The 13,095-nt window shown below is 37.3% G+C and overlaps 1 protein-coding gene across 4 annotated transcripts in view; it reads left to right on the top strand.

Annotated features, from left to right (window-relative positions):
• Window positions 1-12,183, top strand: part of CECR2 (CECR2 histone acetyl-lysine reader) — a 98,147-nt gene extending 85,964 nt beyond the window's left edge. For 3 of the 4 annotated variants that reach the window (XM_081958113.1, XM_081958115.1, XM_081958116.1), the window contains exons 16-19: window positions 827-1,634; window positions 2,405-3,797; window positions 4,664-4,779; window positions 6,478-12,183. In XM_081958113.1, the coding sequence (XP_081814239.1) occupies window positions 827-1,634; window positions 2,405-3,797; window positions 4,664-4,779; window positions 6,478-6,488 (2,328 nt within the window). In that variant the 3' untranslated portion in view covers window positions 6,489-12,183. The remainder of the gene's footprint in view (window positions 1-826; window positions 1,635-2,404; window positions 3,798-4,663; window positions 4,780-6,477) is intronic. The other variant, XM_081958114.1, reaches the window with a different exon arrangement.
• The last annotated feature ends 912 nt before the right edge of the window (window positions 12,184-13,095 follow it).

Genomic DNA, 13,095 nt, shown 5'->3' with positions numbered 1-13,095 from the left:
GCATACACATGCCTAGATTCCTCCAAGTTACCGTAGATTTGGGAGCCCTAGGGATGATATTTCCAAACCTATACAGGTTGGATGGGTAGAAATGACAAGTCCATCCTGAACACTGTGATGCTGCATAATTGTCCATCTGCACCTGCTCTGCAATTAGAAATAGAAAAATGTTATTGCTGTGAGAAGTGGATGGTACTAGAGTTTCTGAGATGGATGAAAGGGCTCTGCAAGCTGTATTCTAGCCATTGATTGGGGTTTCCTTATCCTCTCAGGTTCTGGAAACTTTGCTTATCATTTTAAAGGTTTCAAATACTATTTTTTTTAATCTTCTGGGGGAATCCTGGTTTTAATAATTTAAGTTAAAATACAAACATTGATTTTACTGGTGGACATACTAACTGGATTACAGGTATACATTGAAGATTGCATGACTAATGGTTGCATCTAAGTTAATTTGATTTCAAGCCAATTAAAATTTAATATTGATGCTTAATCAGGCTTGGAAATGTATTAATGGTCAATGCATGATACTAAAATTTCAGTTTCCCCAGTAAAAGCTGGGAAGCTGAAGGTTTCTATACTATTTTCAAAGACAGGGCTATGTAAAGAACAGTGTCATTCTTTTTGGTAGGAACTGTTGCTTGAGTATGTATGGGTACATTAGCTACTCTAAAACTCAGTTTCAGAGGCAGTATATAACCATCTCTTGCATAATACTGAGTATAACAGATGTCCAATCTATCCTGTATTTTTTTTTTTTGAGATATCTATGTTTTAAATTCATTGTGTAATTAGTGTCCGTGGTAAGAATGATATTTCTTTCCAGCCTCCAGTTGGTCTGAATGATCATAGAGGACCTCGGCTTCCAGCTCCAGAGAAGCAAGGATGTGCTGCAGCACATCATGTTTCCACAGTAGGACCACATTCTACGTCTTTGCAACTTGGTCGAATGAGTGGCCCACCCTCAGATGCCAATATGTATTCTCCTGGGCAATTCCAGCCTGGATTTATTTCCTCAAGACACAGTGGACCTCCTATGAGACAAGGAGAGACTTCAGAGCTTCCCCCTGGCCATATATACAGATCCTATAAATATCCTGCTGTATGGAATGGAAACCATGATGCAGCAAATCAGATAGCCCTGGGAATAGACAAGAAATCTCCTGTGGGCCCTTGCTCTCCTATATTGCCCCATGCTTTGAGCCACATAATGGATCCTCGGACCGTGAGACAACCTTTGCCCCCAAATCAATGGCCTGAGCAGTCTAATTTCCTACCTCATGGAATTCCACCCTCAGGATATATCCGTCATCCAGGAAAAGCCTCCAGTCAAAGAATACAGCAGCAGCTTCCTGCCTCATTATTTGGGTCCATCTCTCAGATTCAGAGAGGAGCCCAGAGTGGGGATTCCATGATGGACAGTCCAGAGATGATTGCCATGCAGCAGCTGTCCTCCCGGGTATGCCCACCCGGCGTGCCTTATCACCCACATCAGCCTCCTTCCTCACATTTATCTGGACCATTCCCACAATTAACTCACGCAGCAACTGCGAATATTCAGCTTCCAAAACCAGTATTAAGGAATGGGAATTCTGAAGATGGCAGCCAGACAATTAATTCAGAGAACAATCAAGGTATTTATATATTCTTGCTTCATTGTGGCTAAATGGTGACTATTGCATGTTGTTTTGGGCATACTTGCTCTCTTATAATAATATGGTGGACCTATTTGGAAACTGCTATGTCCTTTGGATTTTCTTTGAGATTTGTCAGCTTTGATGCTTTGCCATGCATACATACTGATTGAATATTAATATGCTACTAATTCCCCCATTGGAATTAAGCAAATTGAGCTGAGCAGCATAGTCCATGGAAACTATAATTGTAACACACTTGGAGAGCTATAATTTGGGTAAGACTTGTATAAGACCTTTCGTTTTTATCTGCTGTTCTATGATTTTGAAGGAAATTTGGGAGATTTATTATATATTATACAGTATTCCTCATATTCTTGTTCTACTTACAACTTTCTACAACTGATAGTATGTGATAGTATGATACTCAGCAGCATGCCAATGTGGTATTAACTGAAGAATTGGAATTATGTTTTTGGTTCTAATATTCACGAAGGCAGATTCACATTAAATTTCCTTGCCCCTCTTTATTGTGGTGTAGCATTGCAAGTGTGCCATATGCATACGTACATATTAATAATAAACTGGAAAAACTTGTAAATTTATTTCCTAAACAAATGGGGAATTGTATTAATTCCTAAACTAATATTGTGCCTCAGATACTGAGAATTAGAACTCCGTATATATGCTAGAGGTGTCAATTCATTTGATGAAAGAAGTTTGAATTAAATCTTTTCCTCTAAACTGCCTCTGTTTTCTTTGTGCATTAGAGCTTCCAGCAGAAGTGAATCAGAAAACGGAGGGTCCTCCAGAAGAGACATACCCCAAGCTGCTACCTCATTCTAAAGGCCCATTACAAATGGACTGTTCCCGGCAGAATTTAACACAGGAAGTGGAGGGAGATCATTCTGACACTAAGAACAGCTCAAAAGCAACACAAAACAAGGGCACGTGGCCAGCAGAGAATAACTATACAAGTTCTGTGTCTCAGAGTTGTCTAGGTGATATTGTAACAGTTATGGAGAGAGGACCAATGCCTGAAAATGATGCTATAGGTGAAGGGTCATCTGGTGGCACTGAAGAAAAAGGTGTACCTGCTAATATAATAGAAAAGCCTGGTTGCACTGGAGGTGGAAATCTGCTAGAAGCAACTGTGCCTTGCATGGGACATAGTACAAGTACCCCTGCTAGTGTGGATGGAAATCCAATAGGGGGCACTTCTAGCCAATTTGGCCCTCTTTATATACCCAACATGGAATATCCAAATTCAGCCACACAATACCACATCAGTTCAGGATTTCAGGGTTTTAGTGCTATAATGGGAGCAAAACCTCTTTCAATATCTCATTCACGTTTTCCTGTTCGGGGCTTTCATGCTAGTAACAGTTCCCATGGCACTTACCCTCGCTTTCGTTCTCACCAGGGAGTGCCATACCCTTATCATCCTCAGCCGCCTCCTTATCATCACTACCAGCAGCCTCCTTACTATACTTGTCCACAAGGTTATTCAGACTGGCAGAAGCCTTTCCCTCACCCATCAAGCCCCACTGGGCATTCACCTACCCAGTCCCCTATGGCCCGACCACCTTTCTCAGACAGAGGGACAGTGGGCAGTGGCATGCAGAACTGTGAAGTGCTTAGCGCCACTTTGGCTTCTCCAAATCAAATAGACATAGCAGGCACCAAAGAGGATTCAGCCAACGGGCAAGAACTGTCCCTTGAATCTGAGAAAGCAGAGGAGCCCCAAGAAAGGCCTGAGAGTCCCAAAGAATTCCTTGATCTGGACAACCATAACGCCACAACCAAGAGACAAAGATCAGTTGCGGCAGGAGAGTATTTGTACGGCACTTCCTTGCCATCCGTGAGTTCTTCTGCATTTGGATTTGGCCCTTTCCCACCCCATGGCATCATGCTGCAAACCACGTCACCATATGCATCGCGACATCCAGCCTCCCACTTCCAGGCCAGAGGTTATGGGTCAACAGTGAATGCTCACTTGTCACATCATCAAGCTACCAGTCAATCCAATGGTCTTGCTCATGAAGGACCTCTGTACCGTTGTCCAGATGAGAATGTGGGACACTTTCAGGCCTTAATGATGGAACAAACAGGACATGGAACTAACCTGGGAGGGCAGCGTACAGACATGTACAGAACACCAGGGTACGTGTGGATATGTGTTGTTACTAAGTGTAATTTTTTATTAACTCTCATTATTTAAAATTTCAGTTATTTATAATAAATGATTAAAATGCTACAAGTAAGTTAAAACAGTATTTTTAAAAACATAATTTAAAACGTGAGAGAAACGAAACAAAAATGAAGCCAAAAATATTCATACGGGGAAAGCCTTATTAAGAGATAGGGGAAAGCCTTATTAAGAGATGTAATTATAGGCATCATCACCAGCAGGAGGTCACAAGCTGGGGTCACATAATCTGTCACCTAACGGCAAAAAAGGTTGTAAAATTGAAAGTGGTTTACATGATGCCTCATTTAATGACCACACCGCTTAACAACAAATTTTCTGGTCCGTATTGCAATTACCTGTATAGAGGTCACTTAAACAATCCTCTATAAGTGTGTTCATATTTTCCTTCAGAAATATATAGTGTGTCTTATGAAGATAGGTGTTCAACTTTTTGATGTTGTATAGCTCCAGAACTCTAATGGCCTTCTTGGGTTTTGTATGGGATGTTAAATAACATTGGAGACAAAATGGAACTTTGTGACAGCTTGCAGCATAGCTGCAAGGATACAAAGTCATACTGATAAAACACTATTTATTGAGACTGTCCTCAGAAGTTGCAGTGGAACCACTAAATACAGTGTCCTTCATTGTAAAAGAAAGTTCAAGAGAATACCTTGACACACAAATAAAAAACTGATGAGCGATGAAACAGGTTAATCTGTCACATTTCTGCTGGAAATCTTAACACATGGCCATGCCTTAATTATTTTTGGATTAAAGATACTTATGAAAAGGTATGTGGTTACTATAGTTCTTTCTCTGTTTTCTGTGATTTCAGAATTCACATACATCAGCCACAAACTCCATTCCCAAAGGTGCCTACGTCAACTTCAACTCTGGAAGAGCTGCAACCACGAAAGCCACCAGCATTGCCTCTAGATCAAGCAAGTACAAGTAAACAATAGCATTTAGAAGATAGTGTCTCCTTATGAAAGATTTGAGATTCCTAGTTATCTAAGAGGGAAGTAAAGGTCAACTTGCATGCATTTTGCTAAGGTTATTAATCTAGTAAATAAGATGCTTTCTAGATGATATGCAATTGATTGAATGTATCATCAAGTTGGTGTTGACTCTTAGCTATCATATGCAGTGATGCCTAAAAGTTTGTGAGCTCTTTTTGAATTTTCAGTATTTTTGCTAAATATGACCAAAAACATGAGAAACCCAGTTAAATGAATTAAAAACATTGCACTTGTTCATTTATTTATTGGGGTAAATGATCCAAAGCCAAAGGTATACATTTGTATGTGATTCCAGTCTATCTCTGTTCACTGATGCCTAAGATGTCCCTGTATAATTAATTCACATGATCTTTCTCTGTGTTGAACATTTCTATATTTGTGCTTCTTATGTTCCATTTCCCACTTTGCAGCTTTGGGTTTTCTTTCCTTGCATGGCAACATCATCAACTAGACAATCCCAAAGGTTTTAATCTAGCCTCATCATAAACACCATTAGTACTATGAAAAGCCCTCGGTCCTTCCTCAGTAGCATGTTGCCATCCAAACTGAGGAATCCATAATTTTGTGTCATTATTAATCATATTTCCTGTCCAGGTGTTTTCTTGGTAAAGTACAGGAAATATTTACTATTTTGTAAAATTATGGTTTTACTGTTATCACTAAAGTAATCTTCCATGCCCAGTATCTTCTGTATTGTTGCAACTCAATCTAGGCACCTGCTTGTTTAACTGAGCAGTTGAAGTGCCTTACGTACCTTATGTGACCCTGCTGGGAGTATCTACTCTTGGCATACATTTTCAATGTTCTTTGCATATCTGTCCTCAACATCCTACTGAGGAACAGTAATTGTTTGAGTTGATCTTGCATTTCCGATTATTCACAGTGCCTCTTGATAATCCACATAGCAAATTTGTAAGGCAGCCTATCATTAGAATCCTTCTATTATAGTTACAGGTTTTAGAGCAAAGCTAAGGCAGACAGAAAGAGTGAACCTGTGGCATGTTTAAAGAAACTTGGCAAGCTGCTGACAAAAGCAAGGCTTGAATTACAGGTCATCCAGCCTACTATTGAATCAATAAAAAATTGCTATTTGGCCATTCTCAACCTATTTCTTTCCAGGGCTAATGGTTTTGCTGCTGTGTGATTTGTCAAGGACTTTGAGTTAAATTAGTTTAAAATAATGTAATGCCATGTTAGATTTATCTGAAATTGTTGGTCTGAAAGCCAACTGGATTTCAGACAGCTGGATTAACAATATATGATTGTATAACTGAGATTAGTAGGACTAACTTTTAGGATATCGGCCTTAAATACCTGAGTACATTTATTGAACCTCTTTTGTTGGAAATATGCAAATAGGTAGCCGGGTTAGCAGCTTCTCTTCCAGTGAAATTGGATGCCACTAAACTCACACCTTAACCCTGCTGTTTGCATCCCCTACAAAGGAAGTCTGTAATGCTATCCTCCTTATATGCTCCAGAAGCTACTGTTTTACTAGCCAAAACAAGACAAATCAAACATGCTCACATATTTGTGAGATTACATAGTATCCTTTTAATTGTTTCTTTTGATTTTCATGTTTTTAATCTTTCTGAAACTTGTACTAATTGCTTTCATTTATCTTTTCTAGAGCTAATCTAAGGAAGAATACACAGAAGATAGAGCCACATATGAATAGATATGGACAAAGGGAGCATCCTTTCGATTCTTACCTTCTTTCCTAGCATCATCTGGCTTCCATGGTCCTGTGCAACTTAGTGCCCAATTGACAGTGGAATTGTCCCGAATCTGAGCCAGCAGTATGCCTGTCACAAACAATCCCACAGCGAATCAAGAGAGAGGGTCTCAAATTAGGGCTTTGTTTCTGATCAGAGGGTTTATTTCATTCAGGGTTTAAGGAAAGTTTGAAGGACTTGAAACTTTCATTAACTGCTAAAACTCAGGTATATTTTTCAGGGTGAAAGACTGGAGATAGAGGATAATACTTGTATTAATATGTGTGCTTGGGATGGAATCCAGTTTACATGTTTTTTTTAACCTATTGCCTTTAAAAAAAACAAAAGAAAAAAATTCTGTTTGTGAATGTATTGTACATGATTAGGATTGAGATTGTAGACTCAACAGGTGCAAGCATAGCAGTGGGATGATCAGATGTTTACAATCATGTCACACCGTTTTTGTTTTTAAGAAGGTAGATGTAGAAAATGGCAAAACTCTTCCTCTACAATGTGATAGTGCTGCCTATTGGTAGTTTGGATTTGAGGAATACTTACTAATGGATCACATCTATTCAGGAGAAAGCACAGTGTTAGATCTCCTGCCCATGGATTGTGTGCAGTACTGCTGTAGGAAGAAAGGAACTGGATTGAGATTTTTATGTGAGATGTAGCATTTGTTTCATCATTTCCGAGATTCCCCTGTATGTCAGTCAATATTGAAACCATTGTCTCTAAAATCCTAAGATAGGAAGAAATCTTGCAGAAGCATCTTTAGTAAAGCCCAAGTGATATTAATATTAGATAAAAATGATGCATGCTAAACTATCTGAGTGTGATTGGCCCCATACTCTGATTAGGGCAACTCAGAAATAGATCTCCATTTAAATTTCAGCGTTATAAGAGGATCCAGATACGCTTTTTGGGACAAACAGCATTTGACTCTATATATGGGTATTGAAGCATATATGCTAGAAGAGATGAAAATAAAACTATGAAATTCATTTAATAATTTCAGATATCATAGGACAGCTTACACATTAGCTCAGATTTTCACAAATAAAGTTTCTGAATCAACCAATGAATTGGAATTTGGTGGCCAACAAATCTAAGTAAATAAATAATAACAAACCTAGTTACAAACAGTTGATAGAAAATCTGCCAAATGCATCATGCTATAAGCAAAAATAATAAAAGTAGCATTGTAGATTTATATGATAATACTTGCATTTGTTACAATGATATTTACATTTCAGTGTGATTGCTTGGAATGACCTAATATGGTGCTTTGCTCTAACTTAATGAATCTGAAAAAGATGACCACCTCCCAGAGATTATTAAAATGTTCTATTAACATATAATTTTTCCATTGTTAATTGGATTTTACATAAGGATACGGGGTAAGACACTGCTTGTCCTCATCCCTTAGCCCCTACTCCTCCAACTGTTTATGATTAAATAGAAAAAATCCAATATTTATTTGGGTTTCTCTGCTGAGTTCTACCTGGAGTGACTTTATACCAAACTTGAATAGCAATGCAGAAATGAGAAAAATGCGCTCTGTCCCATCCCTTTTGCAGTCCCAAAACCAAATTAAAGACAAGCAAATTCACAGTCATAACCAGTTAAGAACAACTAGCATCTTGTCTGCTAAGCAGCTAATACAACTGTTAGGGGCAGTAATTTTCCTAGGAACATATTTAAAGAAACAGGTACACATACAGAAAGACAAATATCTTTGCTTGCATATACCCTATTCATCCCATGTAACTTCGGCATGCAAATTATTTTTAATTATTTTACCAATTTCTAAGAAGCTAAAAAGAATAACCTAATTTTACAAACTGGCAGGCGAAGAACGTATAAAGCTGATGTAAAACTTCAAAGAGCCCATCTTTAGGTAGCATTCTAAAGTATTCTGTTCTTCCATTTCATCTCTTCTAGTATGTTAGTTTGGAAACACATTTCAGAGGCATTGTATTCTAATATTTGAAACAAATTGGTTGGTTATGGGACATGCTTAGAAAGACCCAACTGCTCGAAACAACGAAGCAGGGTTTTAGTTGTGAAAAGTCTGCAATCAGCTTATCTGGATAAACTTAAAACCATCCCTTCATAAACATTTTTGGGTTACAGTGTAACCTGTTATATCTATAAGCATCTGATTTTAGTTACTCCTAGAAGCCAACCAATTAGGATTTTGTCTTTATTTCGTTCAAGAGGTTTGCTTTTCAAATAATAAATTACCTTGTACAATCAAGATCAATGAATAACACAGCTAGAGCTTGTCTGATCATGGGTTCAGGCCTTATGCTTGCTGTGATGAAAGAGCCATCTACTGCAATAATCTTCTCACTTTAACCTATCTGGGTCTGCTTACCAGTTAGATGGGGTGCAGAACATTTCACCTGTGCAAGATCTTTGCTTTTCATGTGGATTTTTTTTTTTTTAATCCTGTTTGCTTTTCTCTAAACCTTTGGGAACAGAGTATGGAAAAAATAAGATTGTGGGATCATTTAGAATAATGCTTTTCAAAATGAAAAGTCTTGGTGATTAAAGTTGACCCCTGTAATCACTACTTGAAATGTGCTTCACCTCTGCTCTCCAAAATAGCTACTTACATATTAGCATTTTGAGGGGTTTTCCTTCTTATTCATGGTTAGAATTTTAAAATAAACCTTTGGTATTACTTACCAGCAGTAGTATTTTGTAAGGTATATATGTTTTACTCCAACTGGCATCTATTCAATAGTGATTACTGTCTTAAGGTCAAGTTAAAAGTTCTCTTTTATCAAGAGGTGGCTGTTAATTTAATGAGCTTTGAATTCTACACTTTGATGAAAGAGAATAATGGTAAAGTAGTTTACTTTTCTTTGATCCCAAATCAGGATTTTTTGACTTTCAAAGAAAAAGAATTTATTATGATATATAGATGCATAGACAGATTATTCCTTTGTTAGTACATCATTCTGAACCTATTTAAGATTTATTACCATTTTACTCAAAGGTTTTCTCAGTGTAAGTCAATGTTACAATACGTTCTATATAATTAGTCCCACTGCATCTTTCTTCAAACAAATTTTAAGTAAAGAGCCTTAAGAAAAGCATTCTTAAACACCAGAGAATGTAATTAGTTTTTTGCTTGAATTCAAAGTCTGCCTAGCACAGGTGGAAGGAAATAGGAAGAAGGCCCAGTTTCTGGGTTCTCTTGAGTTTTCACCAAATTATGCCCTGTAGTGGCCTTTATAAGAGTTAAGGAAACTGGAACTTTCTTTCCTCACAATGAACTGTGAGCATTGTATAACACATCTTTTAATGCTCACTTTTACTACTATATTCAGTTTTTAAAGAAAATATGAACTATTTCCCCTGATACACAACTTCCTATATGTTTAAATTTGCAGTGGTGAAATTATGAGGCAGTGATAGAAGGTGACAGTTTATAATGTTAGACTAGGCAGGCACTCTGGGGAACAAGTAGGAATAGATATGTAGAAGCACATCAAAATGTGATATTTAAATTCTACCTAGAAAATGGAAGAGACGAGATTCCAATAAGGAGACTTTAGTAGCAGGTCTGCGTGAATACATATGCCAGTGACACAGATAATTTGATGAGTGCAAGAGAAAGGTGAGAACATTCATCTCGATACTCCCTGTGAGCTTCAAGGGTGCTTGAAAGCAGTGGTGGGTTTGAAAGCCTAGCATATCTGAATGCATAATTTCCTCACCCTACTGTGCATCTGAAAGAAAAGCCATAAGTTAGCCTGCTCTTTACACTGAGATTCAAAGACATATTTTAGCTGCTAAAGCCAGCTAAAATCTTAGAACCAGATGATAATCTTTTGAGTTAGAGGAGTTCTTATTAAGAAAGGTTTTGTCAACCATTTGCTTTGTCATACTTTTAAAGAGAACTTAAATGTTGATAAGCTGTAAAAAGATAGAACAATTATGTGTCTTGAACACAGATCTGCCAGGTGTAATTGGCGGGTTCTACAGTGCAGAATTCATTCAGTCCTGGATATCAAGAGAATAGCTGTTACTTCTAAGGCAGCCTTTCCTAACTGATGTTCTCAATTTTTATGGAGCTATTATTCCGAGAACTTCCTAATCGGCATGGCCAAAAGTCCCAATTTGGAGGAAGGCTGCTCTACATGATCAGTGATGCCATCAAAATAAGACAAAACCTTTATGTCCTTTATATAAACCTTTACATTTAGCCATCACCTTAGCTGAATATAAAATGTAAATTTTTCACTAACCTGCAACTTCATTTAAATTATGTCAGATTCTAAATATTGTGACAAATTATTCATTCTCCCAAGAAGTATAAATGGCAAGTTAGATATAATAATTCACTTTGACCTGCTTATTCTGGTATTTTGCTTTTTCATAATAGTTTGATGCTACAACCTAGAAGAATTACTTAGCAACAAAGCACAACGGTAATGCTGCTTTCTCCTGGTTTACTTAGGTGACCTGAGAAATTTAAATTAAACCTGAAAAAGTTAAATGGGAAGCATTTTGTAAGATTCCTAAGGTTATAAATTAGATTTGGCAGGTATTGAACATCATTGGAAATAATAACTCTGAAATAGAAATATTTTTTTCTCCACACTTTCTACATTTTTAAAGTATCCAGTTGCTCCATTGTTAATTGCCTTGTTTCTTTTTACCTGCACAGCTAATTTTTTCCATCCTAAATAAAAGGAAAAGGGGTTTTTTAATTGGGAGGAAAAAACAAATGGAGGCCAGTTGTTGGAAAATATTTGTGGTATAAATATGTCAATATTCTGATTTTGAGCTGGGAATGTTTTATCAATCATAACCATTCCTAAAATATTGTGTCTTGGGTCAAGCATTGCATGGGTAGAAAGGGGCTATTTTATTGTAATTAAGATTGTAAAGAATGTAATTTGTCTGTTAAAAGTCAGAGAAAGGGAATGTTTCTTTTTATGAATGCTAGCGTCTAGATAAATGTTTTTGGTCTTGGAAGCCTTGCACATCAAATCCCAGTCTCCATGAAGCATCAACACGATTTTTAATCTACAGAACTATCAGTCATTGTTGTAAGAGATCTCTCACCATCAAGCTGTGAAAATATCTAACAAACCCTGGCAAGAGACTGACATAGTCTGAACTATGCACAACAATGAACTTTCTACCCACCACAGAGTGAACGTGCTACAGAAGCTACCATCAGCCCATTCTTTAGAGACTTAACATCATGGATGAAAGCAAGGGTCCCCATATCTTCCTCTGTATTTATCACCTGGAGCTCAGGTACCTCATTGCTCCTAAAAAGCCCTGGTCAATTCCCTTGTCCATGGACTATAGTATCAGGGATCCTTTCTTTCCTCTTTGGAAACTGCAAAGAGCTAGGTTTGAACTTTCCTGGTCAATACTGGAAAAGGGAATACTATTTATTTTTATATTGTTTATATTTTATCTTGTCCTACTGATTCCCTGGCAGTGACAGTTACCTCAATAGCTAGCTTAATAATGTGTGTTTGAATAATTTTTAAAGGTTCCTTTTTTTTAAAAAGACTTTTGGTCTTTAGAGATCTGTAGATTTTATTTCCATAAGAATGTGTTATTTTGTATAAAATATGTTCTTAAAATAGTATGTGGTCTGTGTGTATCTGAAAGAGAGAGTGGGGAATGGGGATGAGAATCTCTGGGAACATTAAACAATAGCTTTATGTACATCAGAGCAATAGTTTGTCTTGCCTTTATCTCTAGAGACTTGTACTGTCTCTAGATTTTCAGGCAGTAGCTTTTACTAAAGAAGTTACTTTAGACAATTTTGCCTGGAGTGGCTGAGAATTAAATCTGGGAATTTTTTTTTTTAATACAAAGCCATGCAACTTACCACTGAACTACCAGATCTGTATTATTGGGAAGTTTTATTTGGCCACTTGAGTGATAAAATCCTGCTACAAGATACTTACTCATTTCTGCCCTACAACATGTAGGTGGTATGGTGTTGATAATTGTAGAGTAAATTGGAAATTTCTTAACATTGTCAATCACTTATTCAATGCAGGATTTGCAAGAGAGCAACTAGTGCTGTTTTCTACACTGGATCAAGACATTATTTTCATCAGACATAGATGTGGATGTAACTGTTTTTGATTTTAGGGAATTATTAGTTTTGCCCTTTCCAGGAGGTAAAATGATGCAAGTTACTGAGGCCAGAATAGCAAATCTAACCCAACTATATACACCTATACCATCTTTGTTTCAGTTAGTATTTTGGTTGTCCTTCAAAATATATTCTTTTAGCAATTATGTTGAGTGGTTTATAAAATCCCATATGAAAAATCTTTATTCTCTCAGTAGGTGGAGACATCATCCAGACATGGGTATTCCAGCCAGTATCCAATAGGACTGGGTCTACCAAATTGACAAGTCCCGCCCTCCATGCTAGCCTCTCCAGCTTAGACTCAGTCCGTTTCCTTTGGACTGGCTGTGTCTGGTGATCTCTCCGACAGATTTACTAGTTGCAAGTAGATTAATTGTTGATAAGTTGT

This window comes from Natrix helvetica (genome assembly GCF_964273705.1).
Source record: "Natrix helvetica genome assembly, chromosome: 6".
Lineage (NCBI taxonomy): Eukaryota > Metazoa > Chordata > Lepidosauria > Squamata > Natricidae > Natrix > Natrix helvetica.
The sequence above is the reverse complement of the archived record's forward strand: the minus strand, read 5'-3'. Positions and strand labels throughout refer to the sequence as shown.